Source organism: Nilaparvata lugens, chromosome 12 (genome assembly GCF_014356525.2).
Source record: "Nilaparvata lugens isolate BPH chromosome 12, ASM1435652v1, whole genome shotgun sequence".
Taxonomy (NCBI): Eukaryota; Metazoa; Arthropoda; class Insecta; order Hemiptera; family Delphacidae; genus Nilaparvata; species Nilaparvata lugens.
The window spans coordinates 17,792,520-17,810,144 of record NC_052515.1 but is presented as its reverse complement, the minus strand read 5'-3'; the positions used below and the strand labels follow the sequence as shown (position 1 = coordinate 17,810,144).

The following is a 17,625-nucleotide window of genomic DNA, read 5'->3' as shown; positions in this document are numbered from 1 at the left end:
GCATCTACAGTAAATATGATATTGTTTACAGGAAATATCTATCATCTACATCATTCAAAACATGAGCAAGCAATACTCTCGAAGAGAATTGTGAGCATCACTTCAGCTTCACTAAAACCACATCCAGTGTCGAAAAACAGCAATCCGACATAGGTAAGAGTTGACTTTCACTTTTTCAGTCATTCCAAGTCATTATTCAATCATTACATCAACTTGGAGACAGTTGATTTTGATGGGTGGCATCACTTTTGGAAACATTCCAAGTTGGATGATTCATTGAGAATATTGAGACACTGATCGTAAGTGAAGTAAGTCTTGTACATATTTCAACAGGTCAATTTTTGCGAGTCACCAAACATCCTCTCACTTAAACTCATTTCTCATGTCGCCCGCTTCTACTTCGAAAGCAAAGTAATTGAGTATAAAAGTCACGCAATGCATATTCATGCATGGATATGATTTTTTCTAGCTCATTCATGATAAGGATTAGGCATCATGAGTTACGATAACTACTATAATGTGTTTCGTTCCTCGTGGACTGAGAAATGGACATTTTGCTCAGGGAGAGTTATCATTATGCTACTTGTTAGGACTAATTCATTCATTCATTGTATGAGTACAGATCATACATGTACAGATATATTACATTCGATTCATGGAAATGAATGAATTTTCAATTAATTAGATAATGATAGACTGATAACAAAGGAGGGAGAGTTCAAACTGGTTTGGTCGACTGTAATCGCTAATCGGTAGTGTAAAATAAATGTTCTTTTCAGAATGAATAATTCAATTTTAGATGAATCAACAGATTTCCTGAAATTTGTGTATATCTATTCGTATTTGATGGAATTATTCATTAATTTTATGAAACAAAGTTTTTTTATGCTGGGTCCTCATGAAAAGGGAACTCTGAATCAGGGAAAAATCATGTTGGAGATCTTAATAGTTTGATAGTGGAATTAGCTAGCCGAACGGGAAGGCTTCAAGGGGATTCCAACGGTCCACAATCCAACGGGCATTTATTATTTATTTTATTTATATTTTTTACAAAGAAGCACTGATTGGGAGAGAAAAACTAAGGATACTCCTTGTACTATTTCTCTCCCACATTTAGATAGGTAACATTTTAAAAGTCCAAAATAGGGTTATGATTTCACTTTACTAAAATTTAATCCATTTTCACTCAAAAACAACGAAAACTAAGGTTTTTAAATTTTTGATGGTTGAAAACAGAAAAAAACAAAAATATCACACTCAAATCACCATTAATTGGAAAATTTTTGAGTAATTTCACAAAATTTAGAGCCAGAAAAAACACAACTCACTATTCAGCACAGCTGACTCTCTCTATGAATTGAAACAGAAATGAAGTTATTACTTCCAATGTAAGTGCCAAGAGAGCGTTACCTGATCAATGTGATTATATTATAACTAGCTAAAAGTTGGGTCAATTACTTTCTAATTTTGAAATGGAATGTAACTTGCATTAAGAACTTGAATTAATTGATGAAGCAGTGTAAATTTAAGAGGATAGTACGAGTACATTCAAATTGATAGAAGTGTTGTTCTACAGTAAAAAACTTCGCCTTTTTTGGTTATTCCAATAGAGGAGTTCCAGGGTATAAAATGGTATGTGGTAATGTGGAGTAGAAATCGGATATGTACTGTTATACAAGATTGACAACATAACCAGAACAAGGTTCTGATCCAAACATTTTTACCAAAATCTTAAAAACCTCAGAATATTTGGCGCTGTCACAGTTACTAATGAATTGGGAAGGTCGTTGCCGATTCTCTATATGAGAGCTTCCATCTAATTATGTGCTCTTCTTATTCCAGTGCAACTATGTTTTTGATTATTTGTGCCAGAACGATCTAAATTCAAAATTTGTTGGTGATCTTTGACCTGAATCCAGACATCCACCCTCTCACCATTCCTCCTTCTTTATCTCTCTTCCACTCTCTCAATTTCTTTCATGTTGTATTCCCCTCTTTCTTCTCTAACACAGTCTCTGAGTAATTGGAGGATTGCCAATCTCAATTTCCTAAATATGCTCTGCCGTTTCGACAGAGTGAGTCAATTGTGCAACGGTGCAGCCAACCTAGAAATATTTTGGCGATTTCTTCTCAAATAATGTCTGAAAAAGATCTTTGAAATTTCTTTGCGATATTTCTGTATTATAATAATTATATTTACGAATGAATCAATCAATCACTCAACTTATTATGATCAGGAATGGGAAAAAACAGGCTTGGACATTACTATTTCATTCCCAAATTATCATTGAAAATTAGCCAAAGAAATGTTAATTTTCTTTAATACTTTCTAACACCGGTATTTTCTATCTCAAAATATTTCTAAAGACGGGAAGCATTGAAACAATTTTGAAATTTGTGTCGTGGTCTTGATATCTATTTGCTCAGATTGGATTAGTAGCATATTCTCGGAATTACTGTAAGAAGAATGACTACTTGAAGCCAACGCTACTGACAAATAAAATGAATAACTCTTCAGATTGTTCATTAAACCGTTACTTACCTCAACATACTATTCAATCAGAAATCAAAAGTTTATTCAGCAGTAACTTGGATACAAGCCAGCCTAATATCGTATTGATTAATGGTATTGTATTGTACATTTTTTATAAATTGATCATTGATTATTCAATCTAATCTGATCTCCACTACCGATCACTAGGAATCGATCCGAATTTATTCCTGTTGAAATAAATGGGATGATTTGGTATGTAAAAGCCATGAGAATGTATGAGCAGTAGCCAATAGCTACTTAGTAGCTTAGCTACACATTATCTCCACTAATCTAGGGTTGAAACATCTATTAAAAATCAACGTAAAACAGTGAAACTATTAAACTGTGAGACTATGAAACTGTAAAAAAGATGAAAAAACGTGGATTGAAACACCAAACATTTGGTCCGAACATGCGTGTGATCTTCATTCACTGCATTTTTCTTTAAACAGTGGATTACAGTTACAATAATATACCGATATTTCAATAACTGTAGGGTGAACTAGCTACGGAAAAACACAGAAAAACGTCAAGCAAGACAACAACCCTCTACTTGTTAATAAGCTCCTAGTTTACCTGCCTATCTCAGTTTCCAGTTCATAGAATTGTTTCATGTCCACATTCCTTTTGATGACCACATCCCTGTAGGGGAAGCTCGGCTCCAGCTCTGCAACAAGAAGAAATTTTTGAAAAAACATTTTCAATTACCAGTGATTAAAGATGAAACTTGGGTCAATAATTGTCCAAGTGTGCTACGGTATCCCCCTCCTGAGAAATAGCGAATCAATTTACAATACTAAAACTCTCTTCTTCTTCCATTCAAGGTTAAGGCTCTTGCCTGTTCCAACTCACAACAGTATATTATATCTTATCTATTACAGTAAAGTATTTCTAAAATGTAAATGAACAAAAAGTTTAGATATCACATTTATATTTTATTGCCATCTCCTCCGAATTCTACCTATATCTATTTTCGTATGAGGTGATAGTTTAGAATTTTCAAGGGAATCCTGTCTGTCGGCACTCAGTTGACATTCTCTGTCCACTGGTTGAGATATGATATAACCTTTTAATTCATGTTGAAGGCACCCAGCTCTTGCCTTATATCCTCATATCTTATGTGGTCATGGTGGTCACTACCCTTTGTCCGGTGAAGGAATCTTATTTCTGATGCTTGCACCCTGCTCTCTAGATGTTTTGTTGTGACCCATGATTCACTTCCATATAGAAGAACAGGGGCAGCCATCACTCTGTAGAACTTGATAAATTTTTCTTTCCTCGCTTTCTTGTTGAGGGACCTACTAATATTCCCACTGATTCATTGTGATTCGCCTATTTTTCTTTCACAATCCAATTCGTCCTTGATTCTGATATCACAACTGAGGTAGCAGTATTGTGAGACTTGAGTCCAATACTTTGTTGTCAATAACTATTTTTGATCTTGTGGGGTATTATTTACCTGTGAATTCCATGATTTTTCTCTTTCACTGATATATTCTAGAAGTATAACCCTTTCATATTTCATTTAGGATATGAACTGAATTTTGATGACTATTGTGATTATAGGGTTACTACAGGTTACCCAAATTTCAAAAATTGTACAAGTTGATAAATCTATACTGTAATAAAATAGAAAATTCCTATTATACGTCAAGTCCCGGTCCTGGGAATGGTTGTTGATCGAGGTTGCACTTCATGAGTGCATTTATAATACAAACAAATACCTAGTACTTACATTTATAACGTGAGAGACATTCCAAGAAATTCCTTCTCTGAACATACTTCTTGAAAAACTTTGAACTTTTTAAGTCTTACTCTCTTACTTCATTCTGTAATACATTATTTGATTATTTGACATTATCTTAGCTCTGAGGGGGCCAAAAATACACCAAAGCAAATGAAAATTTGTTGAGACAAAATTTGACGTTTTTATTGTGCTTGGTCGAAAATAATCACGCCAAGATATAATGAACAAAAGTTGGCACCAGAAACAGTTTAACAGATATAGTTGTAGTCTATAGTTGTAATATTGTTGATATACTCAGATCATAGCTGTCATATATTTTTCATTCAAAACCAACATGGATTTTCTGAAAAATATTTGGTGACCTTGAAAATTCTGTTTGAAATCAGGAGCATTGAGTTGCAATGTTGGAACTATTATTGAAATAGAACGACTTGAAATTGTCAACACTACTAATATTCATTGGAGAAAAGAGAAACTAATATCGGTTTTGAATCCATTATCAATATTTTATGGATTAAAATCTTAAACATCGAGCTTCATAATATAATATATACTATGAATGGAGCCATGTATGATTGGTAGTATTGACCATTGACCAATATGAGACAAGAGATTTATTCATAGCTGTAGTTTATAATGTTCAGCCCACCGTGGGCGTGTCTTCTCTCGGCCAATGGCAGACTTCAACCTTGATATCCTTGTTTGTAATGATTCTTCTTGGTAATATTTCAGGATCAGGATATCTGGATCTCAAACTTTGTTTCCAAAGTTCGCCCATTCGTACAAGTCGCGGAGTTTTATAATTTTCGAAAAAAATGCCGCACCTTTTTCATCAATCCCACAACGTGTTAGATCCAAACACAGTAAACCAGTATGTGAAGCGACCAGTCTACAAACTATCTCTAAACCCTTATAAACGTCGTTAGATGAGGAAGATAGCTATATTTTTGTTCAACTTCACACCGTTGCCAAATAATATCTATACTGAGGAGTAACATAATGAACTACCAAGATTTTCAATCTCAATTACAAATATTTACCTTTTAATCACGAAAAGATGCATTTTCTTGATGAATTTAATATATTTGAGGTATAAGCCTAATTGATCATTATTAACAAGTATCAACAATCAATATTACATCAGATATACCAGGATTACTTGAATTACAGCTATTTATTATAGAAAGTGGTGCAAAAGGAACCTTAGCAACTCTGACATATTTTTGCACAGACTCTACATGAATCACATCTGTTTATATTTCCGTTGATTTCTTATGATGTTTGAAGGATCCCAAAACACAAGTAGTGCTTCGTGCTTATTTTTGAATTGTGTGTATTCGATTTGAGAGGGATAATATTGTAAGATGAGGAATACTGTAATACTGACACACTTATGGGGTGATTTGCTAATCAAAGAAAATTAACTTCGACCAGACTTACTTCAGACATAACTATGGTGACAAACTCAAGGTGATTTGTTAATCGAAGAAAATTAACTTCCATTAGACTTCCTCCAGACTAAAGGAATCTAGAGGTCTAAGTCCAGACATAACTAGAATTTTTACTCTTCCAAACTTATTTCTCTTCATTAAATTGTAAAGAACTACCATTCACAATATTAACATGTGTAAATAACCTAGGTGTTTCAATATTTTATTTGAAATTGTTGTTTTTAGTTGAAAAAATGATATTATGATAGTTGATATAGTTTCAGGCAAGCTTCTGAATGAGAAAGAGTGGGTTTGGGAGTGTATGTACTCCAAATTTATTCAGTTCTAGCCTGATTGTTCTTGTTCTAACCATGATAATCACTCTCATTTTCGAGATGTTATCATGTTCCTCTATTCTTAATTCTTGAATAAATATAAGATCTGCGCGTGGGCAGAAAAGCTTGAATGTGACTTCAATTCAGAGCTTTGTTCTGAACCAGTGGCCTCTAGTGCTGTAATTAATAAAACACAACCGAAAACACTTTCAACTTCACAAGATTTTTCGGCCACAGTCCAAAACTCGAGACAACTTAGATGCTACAAAATAATCACTATAAAAATAAAATATTCTTGCTTAAAGTGCATTAATTTGTCTGCTCTTCACGGCGAATTTATGTGTGGTGATTTGCTAATTTTTCGGAAAAGTAAGAAATATTGAATACAGATTTGATAGTTTGCACGGTTTGGGTGATTTTGGATCGGATTCAAAAGCTATTAAAGATCGTTCAACCCTCTAATATCAACATTCTGTTATAATTTTGCATCAACTTGAAGTTCTCGAAGATTAGCATCTTATTTTGAGCGTGCAATATTGATAGAAGTGTTCAAATTGAACTATTATATCAGTCACTTGGGGTTTCCATACATTGAAGGATTAACTGAAATAATTATTGTCACAAAAATACTGAGTAGTCTGACTTCACAAGAACCATTGACTATTGACATGAACATTATTTAAATTTGGCCTATCGTACTGTGAATTTCTTAATATATTGTTGGGAATTTCAATACTGTTACTGTATTATACTATTGTTGAAATGTTGACATTTCTTACATTTTTACTGTATTGTTGTATATTCTGTGCTCTCATGAATCTTCACTTTCAAAACTTCTTCACAATCTAAATTTTTATTTTTATTTTTTGTTTTTTGTATTGAAGGAATGAACCCCACACCAGCGACGAACTATTCGGATGAACGATCTAGACTATATTCACAGACAATTCACAAGAGATTTGGAAATAGATAAGAGATTTTTTTGGGAATAGGAGAAATATGACAATCCAATCTCTGAAGAGTTTCCATGGAAGTTCAGGTACCCTGGAATAGATTTGAGAATAAAATAGTTGAGAAGAACTATTTAAGCAATTATTCTCAGTGAGACCTCAATAGATATTACAATATTCATGATTTTTTAAAAAGATTATTTCATTTTTGGGATATATATATTTTTTTCTTGATAACTCACCTCCAACTGGATCATTTTCATCCACTTTGATCATTGCTGAAAGATGTTAGCCGAGGCAGCAACTGCAAAAAAACACACATTATTAACTTCGAAATAAATAGATGAAGAAATCAAATTTGATCGAATATGATAGTAGAACTCATCAAAATTTGGTAATCAAGAATCATTTTAACTAATGAGTGGGGAAGAGTGGTAGAGTCATGGCTCATTTATACATATAAACCAATTATAATAATGATATGCATGCATTTTGTCATAGATAATCGATCAAATTCTATCGAAGACTCTATTAGTTCGGAGCCATGTCAAGATTAACGTTGGAGACTATTAACGATCAAATATCTACGACCAAATATGATCATTCGTAAATTATGACAGTATCAAGGAGTCTCTAGATGAACCTTAATCATGTAGATTCTCTGAATGTGATTATTTTGTAGGGCTACAACAGTTTGAGAGAGTGTTCATTGAATTTGTTAATTTGTTAAACGCTTCTATTTCCCTAGGAGATGAAATACGAAGGAAATATAAAGTTAACTCAAGTCGTGAATATAAACTAATAGGAGAAAACCAAATAAGAGCAAAGGAGTGAGAATTGAGACAGAAATTAAAATCAGTGTGAATAAGCTCATGAGTCACCAGCCCGTTTAATAGCGTTTTTATTCCGCATACATCTTTGTTAAAATGCAATAAAGCAGCAGTAAAAAAGAGCTGTTCCAATCCTGCAAACTCTTATGTTTGAAATGCAATACCACAGCAGAAAATTAGAAAAATGTTCCTCTCATTAGGATAGACACCCAATTCCCATTTCCGCTAACTCAGGAGACATGTAGGTATCATAAAATACTCTCACTACTATGTCTCGTGTCTAATTAATTATTTTCCGCTCACACGTGGCTCGCACTTGCCGAAATATTTTCGACTGACGATTTTTTTACAGAAACATCTAAAGACTCATCAAAATGTAATGAACTTTTGAGAGCTGGCCAAGAGCAACATTTGAATCATGGAAATTTATAATGCTGACTTGGGCAATTTTGAGAGTATCACAGGCGACACATCGCTTATTGATTACTCACTTCGTGAATCATCTCCGTTTTTTGAATTGAATTTTTGAATCAACTACGGTACTTTTGAATTTTCTTCATCATGGAAATGGAAACTTCACCATTGTAGGAATGCGCATATTTGTAATCACCGAATTCGGTAAGAAAAATAAGCCATAATATACGATATTTCATTTCGGTTTAAAGTAGAAACTTTCTTCTAGATGACTTTATTCAATGTAAAGAGGGATAAAAAATGTTGAGTTATACAAAGGTATAGAATGTTCCGATAAGCAATAGTAATTTGTCTTGTTACTTATTTAAAATCCCTAGTAAAAACCGAACGTATGACCCTGCGATAACAGAACATCCAATTGCTCAGATTGGATTAATTATTATGTTTCCTCGTTAAAAGGGTGAATTCAAACTTTTAGTTCCAGAGCCTTATTATGAGCATTACAATCTCTCCCTAAATGGGTGAAAACCACTGAAATCTGCAGTTCCAATCTCAACATCCCAATTATATTGAGACACCATTCATTCCATTACCCTCACACTGATTAGGGTCCTTGTGGACTTCATTCATAGCGAAAAGAGTGGAAAATAGAGTCAACATTTTGTAATTTGGAGAAGTGTACAAGTGGGTATCTCTACGTCATAATTTCGAACTCAAGTATCCCAATAAAAACCTTTTCAAACTAAATTGCAACGCTTTAGCTAATTTGACAATATTCCCAAATTGTTAGTTTTTCAGTAATAGGTGGTATTGATATTAAGCTTATTATTACACATGTAAATATTAAACTTTAGGAACTTTGCTAAAAGGCTATGATCATGAGTAGATTTAAACGAGCATATTATATTCAATACGACAGAATTTTACAAGCTCATTTTCATGTTTTACATAAACACTGCGAATTTCAGATTTTTCCATTTTCAACTGTTCAATAGGCAAGTCTCATCAATTCAAGTTGCAGCAGAGGAATTCTGACTTGTTCATGTTTATTTCAATCCTGGTTTCGTTTTGCTTTGTTTTCATCATAACTTTTCGACCTTGTGCGATCTCCCACACGGCGTTATGAAATATTATTAAGCGTAGTATTTCGAAGATGGTTTAGCGAACATATAACTTGGAAGAGAGAAATCTTTCAGAGAGAAAAGAGAGTGAGTGAGTAAGAGAAGGAAGTGTCTGTGAGAGAAAGTGTAAGGAAGAGAGTAAGTAAGAAAGAGTGAATAATGGAGTGTCTGTGAGAGAGAGAGTGAGAGAGAGTGTGTGTGAAGGATGGTATTGCCATAGAGTAAAAGAGAGTGAGAGAGAAAAAGTGAGGGAGGGAGAGTGAATGAGAAAGAGAAAGATTGAGAGAGGTTGTGAGTGAGGAGGATTGTATGTGATATGTGAGTGAGCTGTGAGTGAGCCACAGTCATGTTCTAGGTTAGAGCCGCTCTGTTATTGTTTTAATAATTATTTTTGGCTGAGAATGCTCTGGACGTTTGCCATTCTGACTTCCTCAACTTCTCACTGCTTTCTTGCACACTTCATCTCTCTCTCATTCATTCTCTTCTCTTTTTCCTCCCCTCGTCCCTTTTGTCATGCTAATCTTCCATTATTAAATCAAATTTCTTTCACCCTTTCTCATAGGATACGATTCTTCTTCTCTACTTCTCTCCTACTTTTCCTTCTTTTTCTCTCAATCAAAACCAAATCAAAATTGATAGCAGGTGCTGACATCAATTCCTTCATAAATGTTTCCCATACTGGATAACATTTTCTTGTAACTCTTGTTTCAAGAATTGACTACATGTTTCAAGTGATCAGACATTATATAAACAAGGATAACAATATTGGTAATCATGGAATTTTTGGATAGGAGAAAAGAGAAAGATGAAAACATTGTTTTGCCAGAAGAACTTTCAAGCGATAGAAATCGATTACAAGAAAATTACTTTCGTTCCGATTGGTTGGATCAGTCTGGTGACAGCAAATGAATCGGATACACTATTGTTAGTTTATGATTGCTAAGTTCATGGTCTAATAGTCATCCAATGAGTCACTATTCTTGGTAGACTCAATGGAAAATGAAAACGTTTTCCAATCTGGTTTACGATATTCCTCATTGACTGAATCATACAAAATATCTAAAATTGAAAGATGTTGAAGCAAATTCTTTTGTTCTGATCTGGAATAGTTTGCATACTATTAATTCAATATTAATATCTCATACTATAAATTAATGTGATCAATTAATGTGTTATTGATCATAAATGGAGAACCAGTTCATAAGAGATGAGCGATTGATAAGAATTTATCTCACAATATTCACATTTTGATTCGGTTTCAAAATTTGAAATTATCACTGTGGGATACAGTTTGAATCAGGTAAACGTATCACCATATAATTAAATATGATTCAGTAAATTTAGAACATCAAGAGGGAACAAGGATGTTCAAATCTGATATCGGAACTGTGTGACGTCTTCGTAACAATATTATACTCGAGGTAATGTGACTTTTGTATTGGAGGAGTTGAAGAAGGTGTAGCTTCTAGTTTCACATGCTGTTCAAATAAAGAAGTTAAATTCTTTCGAAAAAAGACACCTCGAAATTTACTATCCCGATCAAATCAATAAAATAATACTACTTGCTGTCTGTTTAGTGGTATTCAGTGATATTTATTCAAAATGGAAATATGAAGATGGATTGTGTTTTTTTTCTTTAGAAAAATTTGTGACCTTTTTGACATCATCTTCGTGTTTCCATTAATACTTGTAGTAAATATTTCATTTTGAGAATTACCATCCCACACATGATTTTAACATGTGTTTAAAATGTAACTAGTAGTTCTGTGAACAGTAGACCTCGCGCTCAGTGAATACATTGACCTGTTGTTATGTTTTCTCAAAAATTAATAAATAATTCATCAATTAAAAATGTCTAGAAAAAATCCTAAATAAACATAGAACTTTCTGTCCTATGATTTTTACGGTAATATTGGCGTATGAAGGAGGCTCCTTTTTCCTTTTATATTATCCTTGAAATGCAAAATTTCCAAAAACCTTGTATATACGTCGACGCGCATTTTAAAAAGGAACATACCTGTCAAATTTCATGAAAATCTATTACCGCGTTTCGCCGTAAATGCGCGCAACATAAAAATATTTAAACATTAAGAGAAATGCCAAACCGTCGACTTGAATCTTAGACCTCACTTCGCTCGGTCAATTAATTAAAGTAACAAACTCACCGAAATAAACATTTAGTCATCGAAATGGGCTCAAATAATAATGTTGTGCGAAACAGAAAGTTGTAAAACTAAAATAAATTGAAGTTTATGAAGTGAGTTAGGAGAGTCTTATTTTGAAATATAAGATATCCTACATACTTGCTGTTCTGTTATTTCTTGTAGGCCTACTTCTAATTTGTATAAGTAGAATATAGTTTTGAGCTAATACCAAATAAGCAGTTTAAACAAGGCTTCCATTAGTCTCAAAAACACATTTAACATGCGTCATAAAACGGCAGAAAACACTTTAGTTTTGTCCACCACCTTTTAAAGTAAAGACAAGAAAGCAATTGAAAATCAAGGCCGGGGCCATGGTAGCTAAAGTCAGCTGATCTGTTGGGATAATTGGTTGTTGATCGTGAGGCCTCCTAGAGGAAGTGAATCGTCACTTGCCAATACTTTCTCAAATCGGTGCCAAGTTACTTGGTGATACCGACTCATAACTGAGAATGTGAGTTGTGCTTAGAAGTACGGCACTCAATTTGTGTAGAGTGTATTCATTAAACTTGAATATTGCTTCAGCTTAAAAGGTTCCTCTGTTGTGGAAGGACTAGAAATAGTGGTGCTATACTCTCTAACTTTGAAGGATACATAATATAAACTATTCTCAAGATCTTACTTGGGCAATCATATTTCATTCTTCATTTATTCATTCCTGAACTTTATTTAGTCCAGCAGCCAATAACAAGTCATTATTTTATTTTAAGAGAACAATAATTTATCAGCTAATTTATTGAGCCTGATTTTATTATGGTTACTGAAGTGTGATTGGCTACTTCAGAATTGCTTGTAAATACAGCTCGCCTGAAGTAGTCACCCTTCCAACAGGAGTACCAAGAACACGTTAATTATCCAATCTAAGAACTCAGTATGAGTGGAGTAACTCCAAATAAATGAAAATTAAAATCACTTATTTGCTGGTTATCAATGGATTTTATAATAAGTCTAATAATAAAAATGACTTAAATCGAGAGAGTGATCGTTATTATTTAAAATAATTCATATAGACACATATATATATGATATATATGACACTATATTTATTATTATCACAACAAAAAATGTATTATAAATAATTCCTCGCAACCTCACATTCGTATCCGCGAATACACTGTATCACACTGTATGAAACATTTTCAAAGATAAAATCACAATCACAATAGCAACAATAAACAATAATTGTCAACAATTATTGTTGAAGATACAACATTGTTATTATCAATATTTAATCAGTAACTGATGATATTTCTTGATAAACTCATACCTACTTATTCAATGCTTTTTATTTATTAATATGATTTGTTTGCATCTGAGTGATATACGTTTACTCTGAAGTGAGATACACCTGGGCTATTTCCATGGAATGATGAATCAATAATAATAATAAGAATAAACTCATTGCTGAAATAATATTCAGCAATTCATTCGAAATTTGGAATGGAATGTAAAAATGACGGACAGAGACGGAAGGGAAGAAAGCCTCTGATTGGTCAAGAAACTCCACTTTGATTGGTGTGGCCTTGACTGGATTCACCCAGGTGGGAAGATTGTTAAAAGTTTAGTAGCTCACGTGTCAAAGTTCCAAGTTCAAGTTCAATATCCCAGTACGAGTAAGTAACTTATTCAAGTTATCAGTGAGTGATATGATGAGTTTCTATTCCAAGTTATCGGTAGAGCTCATCAATATAACGACAAGCTCAATAATATTTTATGTAATTGGTGATACGTAATCATATATTTGAAATAAATATTGATATAAGAAAATATGTTCAGTTTGTTGACTTCTCAAACATCCCGTAGCCTAACAATTGTAAGATAGAAATCAATCCAAATTCTTACATTCAGTGTAATTGGGCTGATAAGTGATTGTGATTTGAGGGAGCTACTAACTTTTTAGAGTATCCAACAATACACCCATATTAAATTTGAGGGAGAGAGATAGTGTATAACTTGTACTTCCTCTCCAGATCTGTGCTTTTTAATAAAATAAATTAATGAATACTTCAATTCAAAGTGCTTTAGGACCGGCCTACAGCGGGTGGCTTTCAGGCCTTGCGAGTTTTAATCCTACAGCAGTTTAAACCAACTATCCAAACATTCACAAACGTGAAGACGAATCAAATTTATGCAAAACGAGAAGTCCTTTTCTAGGTGTAGTATAGTAGTTACGCTAGATAGTGATAGTAAGTCTAGTGAATCCTCTTTCTAGTGTCCAATAGGAAACCACTAATCCAAGCAAATGCTTACGAAAAATCAAATCATATTACGAACAAAGCACACGATAAGTCCATCTTTGAGAGAAATATGATTGGTTGGCAATCGAATACGAATAATGATACTCACTTTCGGACTTAATTTTTGACGTGTTCAATGAGACACCACGTATCTAAACAATTCCATACACAAACACAAACCATATTACAATCCAAGAACAAGATAAGAATATTTTTGAGTGGAATATGACTAATTATTAGAGATTGAAAAATTCGAATGATAATACCGGTAGGTACTCAATTTTGATTCACTTCTTGAAGTGTTCAATAAGACACCAAACAATTTCATACACAAAATCAAACCATATTACAATCCAAGCAAAAGATAAGACCATTTTTGAGTGAAATATGATTAATTGGAGATTGAAATTCGAATGATAATACCGGTACTCAATTTTGGATTCACTTCTTGAAGTTTTCAATGAGAGACCACGTATCCAAACAATTTCGTACACAAAATCAAACCATATCAAGATCCCAGCACAAGATAAGACCACTATTGAGTGTAATATTCATGAATAGTAATAGAAACTAATATACTTACTTTTGGACTTACTTTATTGATATCCAATGAGACACTAAGTATCCAAACAATTTCGTACACAAAATCAAATCATATCAGAATCCAAGCACAAAATTAGATAATTTTTCAGTGGAATATTATTTATTAATGATAGAAGATCGAATGATAATACTCACTTTTGGACGGGGCTGCTACAAGGCTGCCAGCTTGGTCACAACTGTGGGGGCCAACCCAACTCACAACACGCCAAAACGGCACAAGCTTCGGGCGACGGCAGATTCCCAATTTAGCACAGCCCTGGTCTCCCATACTGTCAGATTCACTTACAACTGTCAGCATTGGATGAGTGGGGAACTGAGATGTTGATCGTGAGGAATCCTGGTGCTTAATGTGGATCTCACTATATCTTCCAACACCGGTTCACAGTCATGTTGCCAACACTTTGAGTCTGACTTATATTGCATGTTGTCAAGTTCGAGGATTTGAGGTTGGAATGTGGAGTGGATTACTGTTGAATGAATGGAGGAAATGCCTGAAAAAATATGGAATGCCTAAAGATATGCTAATTTCACAATTCAGTTTAAACTATTGTATACCATACTTCAAATAACATTCCTGGACCGAGAGTTGAGTGGCGAAACAGTGTTGTATGATTTTATAAGCTAATAATACTTTGGACAACATTAACATTTCATCAAAATTTAGGAGAGGAATGGAAATACTCAGCCTAGTTTTTCCTTCATGCTTATAATCATATTATGATTGTAGTGTTTTGTGAGATGATTAATTGATGAATGAATTAATTAAATATTTAATTCAAGTATTTGACAGGGCTACTTGATTGGCCAGAACTAGTCGTGTCTAAAAGGAAAGAAAAAAGGGCACTAGTAATTATTGTACACTTGTATACTTGTACATTCATGAATCGAATGTGCTCTTTGTAATATGATATTAAATTTCACAGGACTTTTTATTATTCCAAGTCCTGTGTATAATAAACATTTGTTTGGCAAATAATACCTTTTTCGAATTGAGTAAAATTTTACAGTGAAATGAAGTTTGAAGACAATTTTAAAAGGCGCTATTGCTGAAGACACTGAATCTATACGTTTGTTTAGGATCATTATTATTTCTTCCGTTTCAATGAATTGTTCTAAATACCAACATACGGTACCAGTTCCAAAGAACGTGAACGGTAAAATTAGGATATTATTCCCATAAGTTCTAATGGTCCCATTCATACTCGCTTGGCCGGGCTGAGTGGAAATAGTCCAATGAGAACTGTTAGGAACTTTCACTGTACTGGCAGTACATGCTCACTGGCACTGATATTATTGGTACTGTGAGTCCAGCTTCATTTATATTCAACAGAACAGAAGTTGAGTTATAACAGGTAATACATTGCCATAATAGGTTACCAATTTATTAGATATATTTCTAAAATATTATTATAGTACCCTATGAAATTGAGATTTATTTCATAAAAAAAGAAAGTAGCCCTGCATTCATACATTTTAAATAGAGATATTTCATATCTAGATCAGAGATGTGACTATATAACTACATTTTGAGAGGGCCTCATGATAAACAATTTTCGAGAACGTTTATAGCCAAGCATGTAGTAGTGTTTGCTTAGCCACTCAGAACGATTCTAATGGTTGTTTGTTTTTTCTTAGTTAAAAGCGTTTTTCAGAATTAATGTTAATAAATACCATGTTACCCAGTGTAAGTTGGCAAAATATTCAGCTTCAGTGGTTGTAATAATTTTGCATGATGTTCCATAAATACAAGTCAGCGGGATAAGAAATCTGTAGTGAGATTCACGCTAAGAAGTCAGTGGAATTGATAGGAACGCAATTTTCCGTTTTCGCCGCTTTCTATAGTATCATAGATTGAATAAATAAAATGTAAAATATTTACTTACTTCATGATAATATATAGCTGTGATTCAAGTCATCCCTGTATATCTGATCTAATTTTAATTGTGAACTCTTGTGGCTTATGATCAATTATAGGCTCGAATATAAATCATATTTACTAAGAAAAAATATATTCTTATGATTCATGACAAAAATGTTCGTGATTGAGAGTAAATATTCATTATAATATGGAGTTGTAGCCTATGAACGATTTGACAACATTACGGAAGTGGGAAAGGATAGAGCTATCTGTTTTGCCTCATGAGCGACAAGGAAAGGAAACTAATGTGTATCAGGTGATGATTTAATAACGTGGACCAAACTATAGGAGCTCCATCCCTGGATTCTGGATTCAAAATAATTGAGTTGTTGAGGAATTGAGTGAGGAATAGGGAATAGGATAATATAATTAGAAGTATTAGATGAGAAGGAGGAGAGGAGGAGAAGGAGGAGAAGGAGGAGAAGGAGGAGAAGGAGGAGAAGGAGGAGGAGGAGGAGGAGGAGGTGGAGGAGAAGGAGGAGAAGGAGGAGAAGGAGGAGAAGGAGGAGAAGGAGGAGAAGGAGGAGAAGGAGAAGGAGGAGAAGGAGGAGAAGGAGGAGAAGGAGGAGAAGGAGGAGAAGGAGGAGAAGGAGGAGAAGGAGGAGAAGGAGGAGAAGGAGGAGAAGGAGGAGAAGGAGGAGAAAGAAAGAGGTGTAAAAGAGAACAAATACTGCAGTTGGTAAGAAAAACAACATCTATTATAACGGATAATATGAACAAGACTATGACTGTAAAGCCATGACTGTACATTATATTAATGTAGAAGAAGAAGACGAATATTGATGGTAATTGAGAGAATTTGAATTTGCGATACACATAAAATAAACAAAATGGCGTCAGAGAAGAAACAAGCAGTCGAAATCTAAATTTAGAAGTGGGTTTATCTTTGCAAACAATCAATGAAAGGAAGAGACCGGATGCTGTGACGTAGAAATTCCGGCCCTGTGTAGGAGGCTCGCTATGACTGTGTGTGTTTCATTCATCCCAAAACCTAATTATTTATTATTTACGTCTTTGCAGAATTTGGCAAGATAACTATTCTCATCAATCATTTTCACAAATTGCGTCTTACACTATTTTTGTTTGTGTCTTACAATTCAGTAATTCACTATATTTGTAATTCAATGTAAATTCAATATTATTTTTGTATAACAATTGCCTGATATTTATAATTGAATCTCTCAATAATATTTGTATAATCCATAATCAGTGAATATACAATATTCGTAGTCCAATATGTCTTACAGGTGTATGTTAGTATAGAACAGTACTCGAGTACTCGTTTTCTTTGAGGATTATAAATTAA

The 17,625-nt window shown here is 33.7% G+C and overlaps 1 protein-coding gene across 2 annotated transcripts in view; it reads right to left on the bottom strand.

Annotated features, from left to right (window-relative positions):
* Nucleotides 1-14,622, bottom strand: part of LOC111052189 (probable serine/threonine-protein kinase nek3) — a 35,008-nt gene extending 20,386 nt beyond the window's left edge. Inside the window, exons 1-3 of one of the 2 annotated variants that reach the window (XM_022338822.2) lie at nt 14,537-14,622; nt 7,238-7,299; nt 3,110-3,200 (exon numbers count right to left, since the gene is read on the bottom strand). In XM_022338822.2, coding sequence (XP_022194514.2) covers nt 3,110-3,200; nt 7,238-7,271 — 125 coding nt within the window. In that variant the 5' untranslated portion in view covers nt 7,272-7,299; nt 14,537-14,622. Of the gene's footprint in view, nt 1-3,109; nt 3,201-7,237; nt 7,300-14,536 lie in introns of those variants that run through there. The other variant, XM_022338823.2, reaches the window with a different exon arrangement.
* Between the last annotated feature and the right edge of the window lie 3,003 nt (nt 14,623-17,625).